The sequence below is a fragment of the Polyodon spathula genome, chromosome 9 (assembly GCF_017654505.1).
Source record: "Polyodon spathula isolate WHYD16114869_AA chromosome 9, ASM1765450v1, whole genome shotgun sequence".
Lineage (NCBI taxonomy): Eukaryota > Metazoa > Chordata > Actinopteri > Acipenseriformes > Polyodontidae > Polyodon > Polyodon spathula.
In genome coordinates this window covers 50,441,523-50,457,108 of record NC_054542.1, presented here as the reverse complement: position 1 = coordinate 50,457,108, position 15,586 = coordinate 50,441,523, and the positions used below count along the sequence as shown (strand labels likewise).

At 43.7% G+C, this 15,586-nt stretch overlaps 1 protein-coding gene across 4 annotated transcripts in view; it reads right to left on the bottom strand.

The window, feature by feature from the left end:
- Positions 1-15,586, bottom strand: part of LOC121321014 (E3 ubiquitin-protein ligase HERC2-like) — an 80,803-nt gene that overhangs the window by 21,216 nt on the left and 44,001 nt on the right. For all 4 annotated transcript variants that reach the window (XM_041259907.1, XM_041259908.1, XM_041259910.1 and 1 more), the window contains 24 exons: positions 15,344-15,452; positions 13,601-13,740; positions 12,863-13,053; positions 12,090-12,195; positions 11,819-11,910; positions 11,438-11,613; positions 10,407-10,518; positions 10,091-10,172; positions 9,821-9,964; positions 9,030-9,120; positions 8,589-8,766; positions 8,384-8,465; positions 8,130-8,301; positions 7,765-7,909; positions 7,091-7,316; positions 6,110-6,281; positions 4,419-4,605; positions 3,366-3,509; positions 1,892-2,083; positions 1,619-1,772; positions 1,251-1,358; positions 835-966; positions 439-597; positions 73-191 (listed from right to left, as the gene is read on the bottom strand). In XM_041259907.1, the coding sequence (XP_041115841.1) occupies positions 73-191; positions 439-597; positions 835-966; positions 1,251-1,358; positions 1,619-1,772; positions 1,892-2,083; positions 3,366-3,509; positions 4,419-4,605; positions 6,110-6,281; positions 7,091-7,316; positions 7,765-7,909; positions 8,130-8,301; positions 8,384-8,465; positions 8,589-8,766; positions 9,030-9,120; positions 9,821-9,964; positions 10,091-10,172; positions 10,407-10,518; positions 11,438-11,613; positions 11,819-11,910; positions 12,090-12,195; positions 12,863-13,053; positions 13,601-13,740; positions 15,344-15,452 (3,413 nt within the window). The remainder of the gene's footprint in view (positions 1-72; positions 192-438; positions 598-834; positions 967-1,250; positions 1,359-1,618; positions 1,773-1,891; positions 2,084-3,365; positions 3,510-4,418; positions 4,606-6,109; positions 6,282-7,090; positions 7,317-7,764; positions 7,910-8,129; positions 8,302-8,383; positions 8,466-8,588; positions 8,767-9,029; positions 9,121-9,820; positions 9,965-10,090; positions 10,173-10,406; positions 10,519-11,437; positions 11,614-11,818; positions 11,911-12,089; positions 12,196-12,862; positions 13,054-13,600; positions 13,741-15,343; positions 15,453-15,586) is intronic.

Below are 15,586 nucleotides of genomic sequence, written 5' to 3'. Positions count from 1 at the left end.
AAAACTGCTGTGCAATAGGAGTGTTATTTCTATCCCTGCAATTGCAGAGCTCCAGTTTCCTGTGCAGCGTACCATAGAGCGAGGCTCCCCGTTTCCGTCTCCCAGGATCCTGTTGATGTTGATGGATTGTCCAAACTCCGTCGTCAGCAGCTTGCGCAGTCTTTGCAGGGCCCACATCCTGAGGCTGGCTGCTACAAATTACATCACAAATAAAACCATTGAAAGCAAAAATAAAAAAAAGGCACAGGCAGAAAGGTCTGCTCATTAAGGAATTCAAAACTGCAGATAACATGCATCTACTGACCAGCATTGAAGATTAGCTTAGAAACAACTGCCTCACTGCTGTTAATGCTTTTTTTATGTATAATTGTTTGAGTTTAGTCATCCTTACTTTTTCTGAATAGAGCAACATGTAGTACAGCAGCAATATAAACTTACCAAGGGCACTTAGCTGTGCACAAGCTGCCAGTGAGGCTGCCAGGCGAGGAACTATACCCCTGTTTGAGGCAAAGTTGAAACGGAAATCTAAGAGACAGGTTACCAAGTCCATTGAGGGGCAGGACAGAATGCAGCGGTCAGACAGCAGATCCTTTGGGCCTGTATTAAAAAATAATATATATATATATATATATATATATATATATATAAAATATATATATATATATATATATATATAACACACACACATATATATATATATATATTATATATATATATATACACACACATATATATATATCTATATATATATATATATAAAATAGCTTATATATATCTAATATATAAAATAGCTTAAACACATTCTTATGAAATATAAATAAGCGTAAGACGCACCTGCAGCAGGCATGATCGGGTACACTGTGAAGCGCCAACCCCAGCCATTCACAGAACCATCACTGGTAAATTTCCACTTCAGTTCATCACCAGGAATACGGAGTTCACTGGACCAGTCCGACCACTCTCGACCTGCCAATGCACAACAATCAGACAGCAGCATTTACAACAACCTGAGTCCATTCAAACAGAGGTCTGGACTCGACCGCTCTGATGCTTTCATTCAAATCAGAATGTAAGAGGATCTCGGGCTGAATGATTCAGAAGAGCAGTCAGGTGCCTGCTAGTAATAATACGCCTGAAAGTCGTAAGCATGGTGCTCCAAAATTGCACGTAGTGAATATCATGGATACGATTTCATTCGCTGTATGACCTTCAAGGAAACGGGACAGACAGAAAAGTGGCTCGAGCATCACCTGATCGGACAGACACGATCCGGTTGGCACCGTCCATTACAGTGAGTGGATCATGGCGTCTCTCTGTAGAGCACTGACGGTCAAACTCCACTCTGAGGCCTTCAGCACCTAACACAACCGCCACAAGAAAGTCAGGGCAGAGGAAACAAGCATTTCAACAAGCAATGAAAACGGAACTTAACTAGTGAGGAAAGACAGAAATGAAACGGACAGTACTGCAAATTAAACAGTTTCAGTGCAGAACTGTGAACAGCCAAAGAAAAACAAGTACCCTTCTATCAACTGATAGTGTGATTCGGCTCCATAAAAAAAAAGGTACATTCCTAAAAATAGTGACTAATAAGCCGTGATTCTAATCTAGTTTGTACCTGGTATTTTAACAGTGCCACTGGTGGAGGTGTCGTCAATGTAGGGATGGCTGCTCTCCACCACCACTGGCTGTGCAGAAAGACGCCCACTCTGTGAGTCTGAAGCCACATCTTCCAGCTCTGTGACACACAGCTCCAGCAACATGTCAGCCACCTACCAAGAGGCAGCCAGTTAGCAAGAGCAGCAGGACACAAGCAGCCACTGAAAACACAAGAACCCACACTCCAAGCCTGCCGAGACAGATACAGGACAAGCTGTTCGTGTTTACCAACCTGTGGATAAGCAGTGCCCATTCCGGACAGCACGGCAGACAGCACCTGCTTCCCTTTCTCCTCGGCACGTGCGGACACAGCTAGCTTTAACAGGTCCACCATGACCCGCGTGTCATCGGGGACCAGCAGGCTTGTGAATTCATCCAGGTACTGGGGCTCTGCGCCAGCCGTTTTACTGTGGCTTTCAGAATCCTGTTGAGAGAAAAGGTTCACAGCTTGCATTCAATATGAGGAAGAAGAATAAAAAAAACACAACTGAAAAATGCTTCAAAACATTAAAACTGTCACTGGAAATTAGCCTACTGGTTCAACTGAAAATGCAACGCACCCTGTGCCACGTAAGTGACACTTATGTTATAATTAGATGTGTCCCTGATAAACAAATACAATAGACAAAAATGTCATTCAAGAATGCTTTAAAAAAGTACCCAGTGCGTACAAGAGAAACCCTACAGAATTAACACATTGAAGCCTGCACACTCTCACCTCTTTGGTTTATATTAAAAGCGTTTGTCTCTGTTGAAGCCTGCACACTCTCACCTGTTTGGTTTATATTATCAAAGCGTTTGTCTCTGTTGAAGCCTATTACCTCTTTGGTTTATATTATCAAAGCGTTTGTCTCTGTTGAAGCCTGCACACTCTCACCTCTTTGGTTTATATTATCAAAGCGTTTGTCTCTGTTGAAGCCTGCACACTCTCACCTCTTTGGTTTATATTATCAAAGCGTTTGTCTCTGTTGAAGCCTGCACACTCTCACCTCTTTGGTTTATATTATCAAAGCGTTTGTCTCTGTTGAAGCCTGCACGCTCTCACCTCTTTGGTTTATATTATCAAAGCGTTTGTCTCTGTTGAAGCCTGCACACTCTCACCTCTTTGGTTTATATTATCAAAGCGTTTGTCTCTGTTGAAGCCTGCACGCTCTCACCTCTTTGGTTTATATTATCAAAGCGTTTGTCTCTGTTGAAGCCTGCACGCTTCATATTATCAAAGCGTTTGTCTCTGTTGAAGCCTGCACACTCTCACTCTCACCTCTTTGGTTTATATTATCAAAGCGTTTGTCTCTGTTGAAGCCTGCACACTCTCACCTCTCACCTCTTTGGTTTATATTATCAAAGCGTTTGTCTCTGTTGAAGCCTGCACACCTCTTTGGTTTATATTATCTCCTGCACCTCTTTGGTTTATATTATCAAAGCGTTTGTCTCTGTTGAAGCCTGCACACTCTCACCTCTTTGGTTTATATTATCAAAGCGTTTGTCTCTGTTGAAGCCTGCACGCTCTCACCTCTTTGGTTTATATTATCAAAGCGTTTGTCTCTGTTGAAGCCTGCACGCTCTCACCTCTTTGGTTTATATTATCAAAGCGTTTGTCTCTGTTGAAGCCTGCACGCTCTCACCTCTTTGGTTTATATTATCTCTCACCTCTTTGGTTTATATTATCAAAGCGTTTGTCTCTGTTGAAGCCTGCACACGCTCACCTCTTTGGTTTTTGTCATGGTCTCAGCTATGATGCTGGCGGCGCCGGGGTCATCTGTTACTGGAATAAACGGTCGTGAAGACGCAGCACAAGCAGAAGGAGTTGCTGCTGAAGAAGGGGTTCCTGCATCTTCTGAACAAGCAACCTGAGCACACAAGACAAACGAGTCCAAATGAACACCACAGTGCAACACATATTCTACCTAGGGCATGCTGTACCTTATCAAAGAGTATTTCTATCTGAACAGAGGCTTACCTTCCACAGATGTTCCCATTCTGACAACTAGTGTAAAAACTCAATTCACTTTATTTTAATGAAATTGAAAGCACTGGTGGTATAAGATTTCATTTAACTTATAACTTGATATATCCTGCACAGCCTTCCTTTCTGGCACTTCAAAGTCAATACACGCTGTTTCTGAGGTTTGTTCTTTTGAAAAATTAAAAAGGTATATATTGTACTAAAAAATAAATGTAGAAATATTAGAGTGTTAGATTGAAAAGCTCTACAGTGCAGGTTTTTCCACACACAAAAAAAAAAAGAATACCACAGAAATTGCATTACCGGTACATTTGAATTGGATCTGTGAAAACCTTAAAGTGAAATGATTGACAGCAGCAATATATTCTGTCAATTCTAGCACTCCGTTACTTTGCCTATTGATATGAGATGAGGAAGTTACTGAATTGAAATGAGATTTTGGCAACACATATCTATAAATAAACATATATCTCTGTAATGAGGTCAATTTAAAGTGGCAGAGAAACAAGGCATTTGTAATAACGTACAGCTTACAAGTCAACTACGTAATAGTTCAACTGTTTAAAAAAAAAAAGCTCAAAACCCTAAGAATCTCTAGTCACCATTTGTACCTTCTGTGTCAAACGTAAGACCCCAAGAACCTCTATCCATCACCTGTACCTTCTGTGTCACGTCTCATTGCCTCAGGCTTTCTTGCTGCAGGGCACGGTACTACTGTACTCAGTATTTTTTTTTGTTGTATTTAACGAATGGCTTTCTCCATCTTCTTCAATACGAGGCACTTGTTTCTTACCTCCCCCCTCCTGTCCTGCCAGGGGTTTGGGCTCAACCTCTCCTCTGTCTCTGTAAGGAATGGGAGACCCTCCCCCTCAGAGGGGCTGGATGCTGTGGAGGACTCCGAGGGAGGGACTGGGGAGCTGGCAGGGCATTCCACGGGAGCAATCATACTGGCAGGCATCAGGGCACCCACAACTGCATCCCTGTGGAGACAGCATGAGAGTGGTCAACAAACTGGAGAGAAGACAACACAGCCCATTTACACAAAGGAGGAGGAGGAAGGAGCTCATCTGAACCAGTGCTTGAAGCACTGCACCAATACCAGCACCAGAGCGTCCCAGCGGAAATGAAGAGTTCATCTGAACCAGTGCTTGAAGCACTACACCAATACCAGGACCAGAGCGTCCCAGCGGAAATGAAGAGTTCATCTGAACCAGTGCTTGAAGCACTGCACCAATACCAGGACCAGAGCGTCCCAGCAGAAATGAAGAGTTCATCTGAACCAGTGCTTGAAGCACTGCACCAATACCAGGACCAGAGCGCCCCAGCGGAAATGAAGAGTTCATCTGAACCAGTGCTTGAAGCACTACACCAATACCAGGACCAGAGCATCCCAGCGGAAATGAAGAGTTCATCTGAACCAGTGCTTGAAGCACTGCACCAATACCAGGACCAGAGCGTCCCAGCGGAAATGAAGAGTTCATCTGAACCAGTGCTTGAAGCACTACACCAATACCAGGACCAGAGCGTCCCAGCAGAAATGAAGAGTTCATCTGAACCAGTGCTTGAAGCACTGCACCAGTACTAGGACCAGAGCGGACACAGCAGAAACGAAGTGCAGTCGAAGTGCACACTTCTTCAGAGTGGTGAGGGGGTGGAATGGGCTACCTCGTCATGTTCTTGAGGCAGAATCACTTTAAGAACCAACCTGACAACATTTTTAGATCAATCAGCTACTAGGAACCAGACGAGCACTGATGGGCCGAATGGCCTCCTCCCCAAAAACATTCACATGTACAAATACAGCAAGTTAGAACAAAAGCACCAGTCCTATAAAGATGCAATATCTATAAAAGAGTCTTAAGTTTGAAAAGAGTCACCCCATGCAAAGACACCATCTAAAAATGTGTAAGTTAAACAAGAAGACAGCTGGGCACCCCATTTAGCACCTCTCTGTTACTGCTGTAGGAACTAGTAGCTCCAAGCTTTTTGAATCCTACTCTCAGGCTTTCTGTACTACGCAAAACGGGTCACCATGGTCAAATCAAATTACATGCATTTCAACACAAAATCATTATGTATGTTTCAAAATGTACACAACTAGCAACACAGATGAAAGTCAAACCCAGAGTAGCCATAAAAAGAGATCATACGTAGACATTCCAACCATTAATTTGTTCTGAAAAAGCTACACTTTAAGAGAAAACTGTGCACATGTTTTCGTGAGCTGTGACAGATCATAAACGACCTCACTCGGTTTATTAGCATTTGAAAGTGTAACACAGTCAACAGGCATCCTCATTCTGATAAGCGCATACACTTTTGAAATGTCCTGCTGGAGTTTCATTACAATTAGAAAGCGGTTTCCCACATGCATATCCAACTCTATTGCAGTGGGACCTGCAGATCCCTCAGTCCTGGTTCTAACACCCCTGTGTGGTTACAGTGAAGAGAATGAACTGCAGGGGAAGCTTCTGTCATCCTTACCTGGCATACATGATCTGTAAAGCAGTGAGGACATGGGACAGAGCCTGCTGTTTGGAGAGGTTCCCATCCAGGGAGAGCAGGATCTTAGCCAGAGATGGGCGCTTCACTTTGGAATTGTTTTGCCCGCTGATTTTATTGCTGACTGTGGAAGAGTCTGTATCTGACTGAACACCTGCAGATAAACACAATATATGGAAACGAGAATAAACAAATAAAAGCAAATTACATATTATATCAACATGACCAATATTCTGTAATGAACATTGCAAATTCTAGTGTTCATATATTTCTACAAATAAAGAACTATATTGGTTAGTTTAGTGGAAAATGTTCTGAACACATTGAAGTTGTGTTTAATAACAAATACCCCACACCTAATAAGACAGTCATTACAACAGAGAGCACATTTCAAGATCATAAATCAAGCATGTCACTGCCATTCATCCCACTCTACATACAACATGCAAGTCATCAGTACCACAAGCACCAGGACATCCAGTGTGTGGAAAAGTATAAGCAAGCCTTATAACAACTGGATAAGCAGTTCTCTAAACTGCGCCATGGATTTTGGCGCCTCTGCTACATAACTACCACACAACCGCTGTACCTTTTCAATGACTTCTTACTCACTTTCAGCAGCATTACTTCAACCTTTGATGATTTGCAACACACTGAATTGCTTTAGAAGCCGATCAAGGAAGGCAAGGACAGTAATCACGTCCTAGGTTTACAGTTACGCTTCCTATGTATAGACTCAAAGCAAGAACATGGATATGGGGATTTACTGCACTAGCAGGACAGCTGAAGGACTGAAGCTGGCAGCTTGTTAAAATGACAAGGTCCTCAAGACTAGATTGGATATAGCACTTCGTGGGTTAGCTTGACATCAGTCTGGGGCTGTCCATAACAAAAGAAGAGCGCAGTAAGATAACGAGCGGAGTGGAGACGAGACGCGGCCGCATTGGTTAAACTGCTTCCTACCCAAATAGGAGGCTCCTAAAGGATCCCTGGCTGTCTGGAAGAGGACCGGCTCATGCACGGACGGTGTCGCTACATCTACTGTGGTCCAGGCCACGCTGTGGGAGGAGCCGCAGGCCACACGGCTGATCTTCTGCCCCTCCAGCCCATGCACCAACGTGGGCTTCCTGTTGACTGTGGTGGTCCCGTTCCCCTGCTGTCCGTGGTCATTGTCGCCCCAAGCATAGACCTGCCGATAGAAGACACTCGTCTGACTCAGGCCCAGAAAAGCAGCACTTGTAACGCATTAGTAAAGGGCCAGCATGGACTCACTCATATTCTACCATATTGATCTGGAGCACCATGCACACATTTCCAATTAGCATTGTGCGTGCAGATCAATAGTTAATCTAAGTACATGCTTCTTACGAGAACACACACAATGTTATCTTCATGCATGAATGGTGGTAATATTATATGACATTTTATGTTTCTTCAGTGATAACCCACTGGAAAAAAGTGACTGGCCATTCACATATTTGCTTGGTAAACTTTGGAGGTGGAAAAATAAATTGTAGATTAAGAGCTTTGTTTTTGTTTTGTTCAACATCATCTCATATTGATCACTGATCAGTGTGGAAATCTCTTCTTACTGGAATGGAAAAGCATTGTGTTTCAATAGAAAGGAGGTTATGTACCTGCCCTGCCTCTGTGACAGCTAGGCAGTGCAGAGCCCCGACTGCCACATGGACAATCTTCTTCCCACGGAGACCTTCCACTACCTGCGGCTTGCGAACATGGACGTCAGTCCCATGGCCAAGCCGAAAATAGTCTCCCTTGCCCCTGTACACAAGAAAACAAAACACAATGTAAATAAAAACAGGACTGCACCAATCCAGTAGCATCACTATATTTATTTTTTATTGTTGGGTCTTGTTTTACAGGCCTTTTTACTTTATTTGTATTTTATTATTGTGAAGCGCTTTGAGATGGTCTTGTATATGTTTTTTTTTTTTGTACTGGTCTAGCCAGTTTGCCTGGTGTTTCTCTTATTGAAGTGTACCATGTCCACACCACTCCTGTCTTGGTGAGTGCCAAGGAGAACTGAGCTCCACACTCAATCTGGCACACCCCCTGTCCGTTGAGCCTCTCGACGTTCTGCGGGACGTTGCACCCTTCACTCCCCCCTCGGCCAAGCTTGCCAAAGTCCCCATCTCCCCAGGAGAACACCAGGCCTGCACGAACAAGAACTTGTGTCAACGCATACAACACATCACTACATTTAAAAACAAAGACACAAAGAAAATGCACTGTTACCTTCGTCACTTAATGCCAGTGTCTGTGCGTCTCTGCTTCCACAAGCAACCTGAATAACTCGATGTCCCAGAACCACTTTCACCTAGAACAGGTAGAAATAAATAATGCTAGCAGGTGCTTGCCACTGCTGATTACATAGAATTAGGCCTATGAGTACCATGAACCAGTCGATCACTGGGATTTTTTCCAGTACTCAGCGACTTACCAGTTTAGGCCTCAGCTGTGTTGTGTTGTCCCCGTGGCCCAGCCTTCCGTACTCCCCCAGGCCCCAGGTGTACAGCTCCCCACTGGAGGTGATGGCAGCACTGTGAGAGCTGCCGCAGGCAATGTCCCGGATTCGCTTCGTCTTCAAGGCCTCGATGAGGCGAGGTTTGTCACAGTTCCTAAAGCCAGGGAAGAGGGCAGATGGTCAGTACGAACTCAACCCTGGTCTTAACGTCCTGAAGTGGTATGCATTGCTAAAAGTAATTCTATGTATGTTGAAATTATCAAACCAAGACACCACATTTAATTAAAACAATGCCCACTAGGAGTGTTCTAGCTGGGATGATCTGTCCTGTCCGTTTCATAGCAAGTCAGTGCTCTATAGATCTGCACACGTAGTATTGAGCTTGTGACAAAGAAAAGCTGTTTCAAAGAAACTTACATCCTGCTGAAATGTCCAAGCTTCCCATCATCCCCTTCACCCCAAGAAAAGACCTTCCCATCCACAGTTAGAGCCATTGCATGGCGCCCCCCTAAAAAAAGAAAGGAACCAATTACGTTGAACTACAACAAAGCTGGTGTATAACAGAGGGTGTAGGGAGGAGCCCTTGTCCCCTAGTCAGACCCTTTACTTATAAATATCTTAGTATCACTGAATATACAATCAAGTCATCTTTAAATAGATGCAAAACTTTCTAATGAGAAGCACTGGACCTGTCTAACACCAATTAACAATACAATGTGGGGAAGACCAAAAACACACAACATTATGCAAATACTTAACTATGCCAATTATATATCAATTTGCACAGGTATTTTTATCAGGATTTTTTAAATTTCCAAATACAGGCATATGTTTCTCTCTCTCTAGAGAGCGATACTCCTGTAAACACAGATGGCTCAACTACTTATCCAGGTTTCATTCAGCTACAAATACACTTCCTTATTTATGATGCCCTCTACTGTCTAAAAAGGGTCACAGAATGCTGCGATATTCACTACTAATAAAAGTGTATCAATTTGCCCAAAAAACTAAAACCTTTTCATTCTATACTGCATATCTTTGAAACAAAGACTGCATTGTTCTAGATGAACCCACGTGTTTCTGTGAACTCACAACACAATCTAAATGCCAAGGTTCAGAGTGGATTGAGCCCCACCAGATTGCTATATTTGAATACTGTCATGTTATCATTTAAAGGATAGTCAATTGAATTGAGGAGAATCCCATACCAGAGTGCACCGCTACCTTCTTCACGATGTAGTTGCTGAGAGCGCTGATCTGTCGGGGAGTGGGGATGGTTCCACTGCAAATCCCCAGCCCAAGCCTCCCATTGGTCGCTTCACCACAGGCATACATCTTGCCCTCTGCAGTGACTAGGAGTGGAGAGCAAATACAGCAAGGTGAGAAATATTAAAAATCAACGGGACTCTACTCATACATTGCGTGTAAGCCAGTGGTTACCAATGTATTTGGGAGGAAAAAGTCTTGAAAACATTTACCTGCAAACAAACTCTTTGAGCCTCCAGCCACCTGCACCACGTTTAATGCAGAGAGGGTTTCTGAAAATGACGGGACCTTAATCTACACAGAAAAAAAAAGAGATCCATTTTAATGAACACTCAGCTGAGGATCTAGCTCCAATACAACAGTGTGGCTCGTCTCACACCAGCATGTGGCAAGACATTCAGTGCAAATAATTGTTTGGCACGAACGCAGTGGAAAACACCACCCATCAATCTACATCAATGTAGATCCATCACAAAAGTATGTACAAATACAGCACAGAGTAAGAGATGCCAGCGTGAATGACTGTACCTTAGATCCCTTGAGTCCTCCAAGCTGGTCTTTGTCATTCAGACCCCAAACAAAGACTTTAGTTCGGATTGTCGCAGCACATTCCAGCCCTGCGGATTTCTTCTTTACAAGACTGGAAGAGAAATGACTGTGAGCTGAAGCCATGTCTCAGGAGGTTCTGTAACCATTTCATCTTACAAGCTATCACTGCAAATGATCATCCTTTTGTCATTAGATAATATAGTTAGTGAATTGAAGTTTGCACCGTGTTTAGTTTTTTTTGTTAACAGAAAATTAATAGTCAATGTGTGGACTTGGGTAACTGAGCTTGTTCATTCACAGCTGTTATCAGTATAGTAGCTGTATCTATGAAACGACAGTGCAGTACAGGTTTGTTCATAGCTGTTATCAGTATAGTAGCTGTATATATGAAACGACAGTGCAGTACAGGTTTGTTCATAGCTGTTATCAGTATAGTAGCTGTATATATGAAACGACAGTGCAGTACAGGTTTGTTCATAGCTGTTATCAGTATAGTAGCTGTATATATGAAACGACAGTGCAGTACAGGTTTGTTCACAGCTGTTATCAGTATAGTAGCTGTATCTATGAGACGACAGTGCAGTACAGGTTCATTCATAGCTGTTATCAGTATAGTAGCTGTATATATGAAACGACAGTGCAGTACAGGTTCATTCATCGCTGTTATCAGTATAGTAGCTGTATATATGAAACGACAGTGCCGTACAGGTTTGTTCATAGCTGTTATCATCAGTATAGTAGCTGTATATATGAAACGACAGTGCAGTACAGGTTCGTTCATAGCTGTTATCAGTATAGTAGCTGTATATATGAAACGACAGTGCCGTACAGGTTTGTTCATAGCTGTTATCATCAGTATAGTAGCTGTATATATGAAACGACAGTGCAGTACAGGTTCATTCATGTTATCAGCTGTTATGAAACATGCAGTATAGGTTTGTTCATAGCTGTTATCATATAGTAATACGACAGTGCAGTACAGGTTCATTCATAGCTGTTATCACCAGTACCTGCCAGTGGTGGTCTTGTCATCATCGTCCGACTCGTTGTCGGAGGCCAGGAACGGCACGGTGACCAGATCTTCGTCCTCTGCTCGGAAGCGCCCCACTACTCCCAGGCTGTGGATCTTGCAGTCTATCCCGGAGCTCCTGCACTGCTTGATAGCAACCTCAATGTACCTGTGATACTGAAGCCACACAAAGCAATCAGGAAGCTCAACATGGCAAGTTACGTTTTAATGCAAATCCTTCACTTATTAAAACTAAAATGTTTCCAAGGCTGGATGCTCTTTCAGCACAAAGAAAAATCAATGCATTCATATTATTCTTAATCTTATTATTAAGTAAAATCAATTCTTACAGAGAGTAACAGTGACTATGCCTGCGCCGTACCTCTGTGCAGTCATTCAGCAGGGGCACTGTGGTGTCTGTCGGGTTAATGTTGATTGTCTTCAGCTCAATTAGGTTGTTCAGGGAGTTCCCACCTGGAACAACAAAGCAGGACCCCATACTTTAAACACTAGCATGTGCAGATACTAAACTAAAACCGAGGGAGAGACACATGCACGTTTTCAATGAAAAACAAGAAGCAGCATCTTCTGGCAGGGCAACGCCCCTGAAGGGCTACTTTGTAACCATTGCAGAACTGTTATCTCTTCCCTACCTGAAACCACAACCAGCAAGGGCATGTAGCTGCTGTCTGCTGGATCCACAGCCATCTTGAGTCTATGAACTAGAACGTCAGGGAAGAGCTCCAGGCGAATCCAGTGCTGAAAACAGAAGCAACGCAACATGGTGCTGAAAGAATGCAAACCCAGGCTTCAGACCAAGTGCTCTTACTCTTGAAACAATCAGCAGTATCATCAATGGAGATCTTTCTGCTCATTGCTTCTAATACTATTCAACTTAAAGAGTATGCAGATGTTTCAAGCAACATACTGTAGTAAAACAAAGTCAGAACTTTCTTCATGGTCTGTCCAATGGGACTCACTCTGGCTGACACAGAAACCAGATGTGCACCAGGAAGAACAGTCTGGGCTTTATAAGCTACAGAGTGGTTCTCAAAACACAAAACAAGTTAAAAAGGGGACCATCCTATCATGTGTGATCCTGGAATACATATATTGAAATTCAGAACAGTGTGAGAATATCCAGCAGAAGCTGGGTTGGGTTCAAGAATACAAAGCATTTTAAGCATGAAAGGTCATTTACCTAGAACTGGACTAAAGACTAAACCTAATGCAATCACCTAAGCAAAGCACAACTGGGATTATGCATTTAGGTCATGTCTAAGAAGAGCGTTTGACAATTGTATGAGCTACGACTGTAAGTTAGCATGTTGCAGAAGGTGGAGCAGTTGATGGCTGTTGCATGGAACCTGCAGCATCGATATGAGGTTGCTATGAGAAGGCTAATCACATTGGAACCTCAGCATACTTTGCCCTGTGATCCAGACGACTGCCAGCACTGCTCACTGCTGTCGATGAGACGAGAAGCTTGATCCACAGAGGAAGACACACTGAGATTCTTCACCACTCTCGACCACTCATCAATCAGCATTCCTCGCTGGCTGCTGTGCTGGCGTTTCAGCTGCTTGCCAGAACGCCCACAAAACACAGGGGATTGCCCTGCAAGTAAAAGAAGCAGCTTTCAGCCATGTCCAGGCAACGATATTCGAATCACTGCCGTGTTCAAACAAATGCAGTGGTTTATATAGCTGCTTGACAGAGCACCAGAAAAAATGCTTCTGGTTTGACCGAGAGCAGTGCTAAATGGAGGTGCTATTTAAACTGCGGACCATGTGAAACTCCACACGTCCCAATCGGTGGGGCGCATAGTACACACAATATTTCATATTTCAAATCAGTTTATTACCAGCCCCTAGTAAACACTGGTGTACGGTACGTTTTTCAACTTGCTGCACTATCCCTAGACAAAAACATTTCACAAGTTAAACACACTGTCGAGGCAGAATAAAGAGATCACAAATGTAAAGATAGCTCTATGAAGATATGAGAAACAACTGAATAAATGAGTAGCACATTGCGCATGTGCCTTTACAACAGCACTAAGAAGTGCTAGGTGGTATGGTTTTAAGGTGCAATAAGAAGTTGTGCTGGTTTTTTAAGAAAGCTCAATTTAAAAATAAATAAATAAATAAATAAAAAAACTTACCTGGCTCGTTTATCCTGCCAAAAGCGTGCCTCGTGTTGTGCTTTCGGGTTTTGAAACAGTTTTCACAAAAATCAAAATCCTCGCAGTTTCTGCACTTGAAGCGAGGCCCGTTGATGGGGAACATCTGACAGCCATCACACCTGAGAGGACAATGCAGTTACATTGCAGGGTGCAGTCAATGAAACACGCACTGCTGTACAATGAAACACGCACTGCTGTACCGAGAGGACAATGCAGTTACATTGCAGGGTGCAGTCAATGAAACACGCACTGCTGTACCGAGAGGACAATGCAGTTACAGTTGCAGGGCTGCAGTCAATGAAACACGCACTGCTGTACCGAGAGGACAATGCAGTTACATTGCAGGGTGCAGTCAATGAAACACGCACTGCTGTACCGAGAGGACAATGCAGTTACACTGCAGGGTGCAGTCAATGAAACACGCACTGCTGTACCGAGAGGACAATGCAGTTACACTGCAGGTTGCAGTCAATGAAACACGCCCTGCTGTACCGAGAGGACAATGCAGTTACACTGCAGGGTGCAGTCAATGAAACACGCACTGCTGTACCGAGAGGACAATGCAGTTACACTGCAGGGTGCAGTCAATGAAACACGCACTGCTGTACCGAGAGGACAATGCAGTCACACTGCAGGGTGCAGTCAATGAAACACGCACTGCTGTACCGAGAGGACAATGCAGTCACACTGCAGGGTGCAGTCAATGAAACACGCACTGCTGTACCGAGAGGACAATGCAGTCACAAGGGTGCAGTCAATGAAACACGCACTGCTGTACCGAGAGGACAATGCAGTCACACTGCAGGGTGCAGTCAATGAAACACGCACTGCTGTACCGAGAGGACAATGCAGTTACATTGCAGGGTGCAGTCAATGAAACACGCACTGCTGTACCGAGAGGACAATGCAGTTACACTGCAGGGTGCAGTCAATGAAACACGCACTGCTGTACCGAGAGGACAATGCAGTTACATTGCAGGGTGCAGTCAATGAAACACGCACTGCTGTACCGAGAGGACAATGCAGTTACATTGCAGGGTGCAGTCAATGAAACACGCACTGCTGTACCGAGAGGACAATGCAGTTACATTGCAGGGTGCAGTCAATGAAACACGCACTGCTGTACCGAGAGGACAATGCAGTTACATTGCAGGGTGCAGTCAATGAAACACGCACTGCTGTACCGAGAGGACAATGCAGTTACATTGCAGGGTGCAGTCAATGAAACACGCACTGCTGTACCGAGAGGACAATGCAGTCACACTGCAGGGTGCAGTCAATGAAACACGCACTGCTGTACCGAGAGGACAATGCAGTTACATTGCAGGGTGCAGTCAATGAAACACGCACTGCTGTACCGAGAGGACAATGCAGTTACATTGCAGGGTGCAGTCAATGAAACACGCACTGCTGTACCGAGAGGACAATGCAGTTACATTGCAGGTTGCAGTCAATGAAACACGCCCTGCTGTACCGAGAGGACAATGCAGTTACATTGCAGGGTGCAGTCAATGAAACATGCACTGCTCCAGTTTAAAATCTGTATGGAATATTTTGAACAGAGCAGAGCCCAGTGATCACTAGTGTCACATGTTGTTCATAAACCCAGTTGTGTTTCCTCTTAGCTTTGTTTCTTTGGTATTACTTCATCATTTTTGACTGAGCCAAGATTATTGCAATCTCAGAGTATTTTAAAATCACAATTTCCAAAAAGACACTAACCTGACTCCAGGATGAATGCTGGGCACCAGCTCCATCTCAGACAGCAAACCAGTCCAGTGAGACTGCTGAGGGAAATCCACAATCACGTCTTTTCCATTGGCACTGAAAGCTGCACAGGAGACAAACAGAAGTGGCACCCTATTTATTTCTTTTATTTTTTTACTAGACCAGTTTCAAAAAGGTGACTCCTGTCAGCTATGGACACACTTGGGAAGTACAGTTTCTGGCCACTATAAAAGTGGT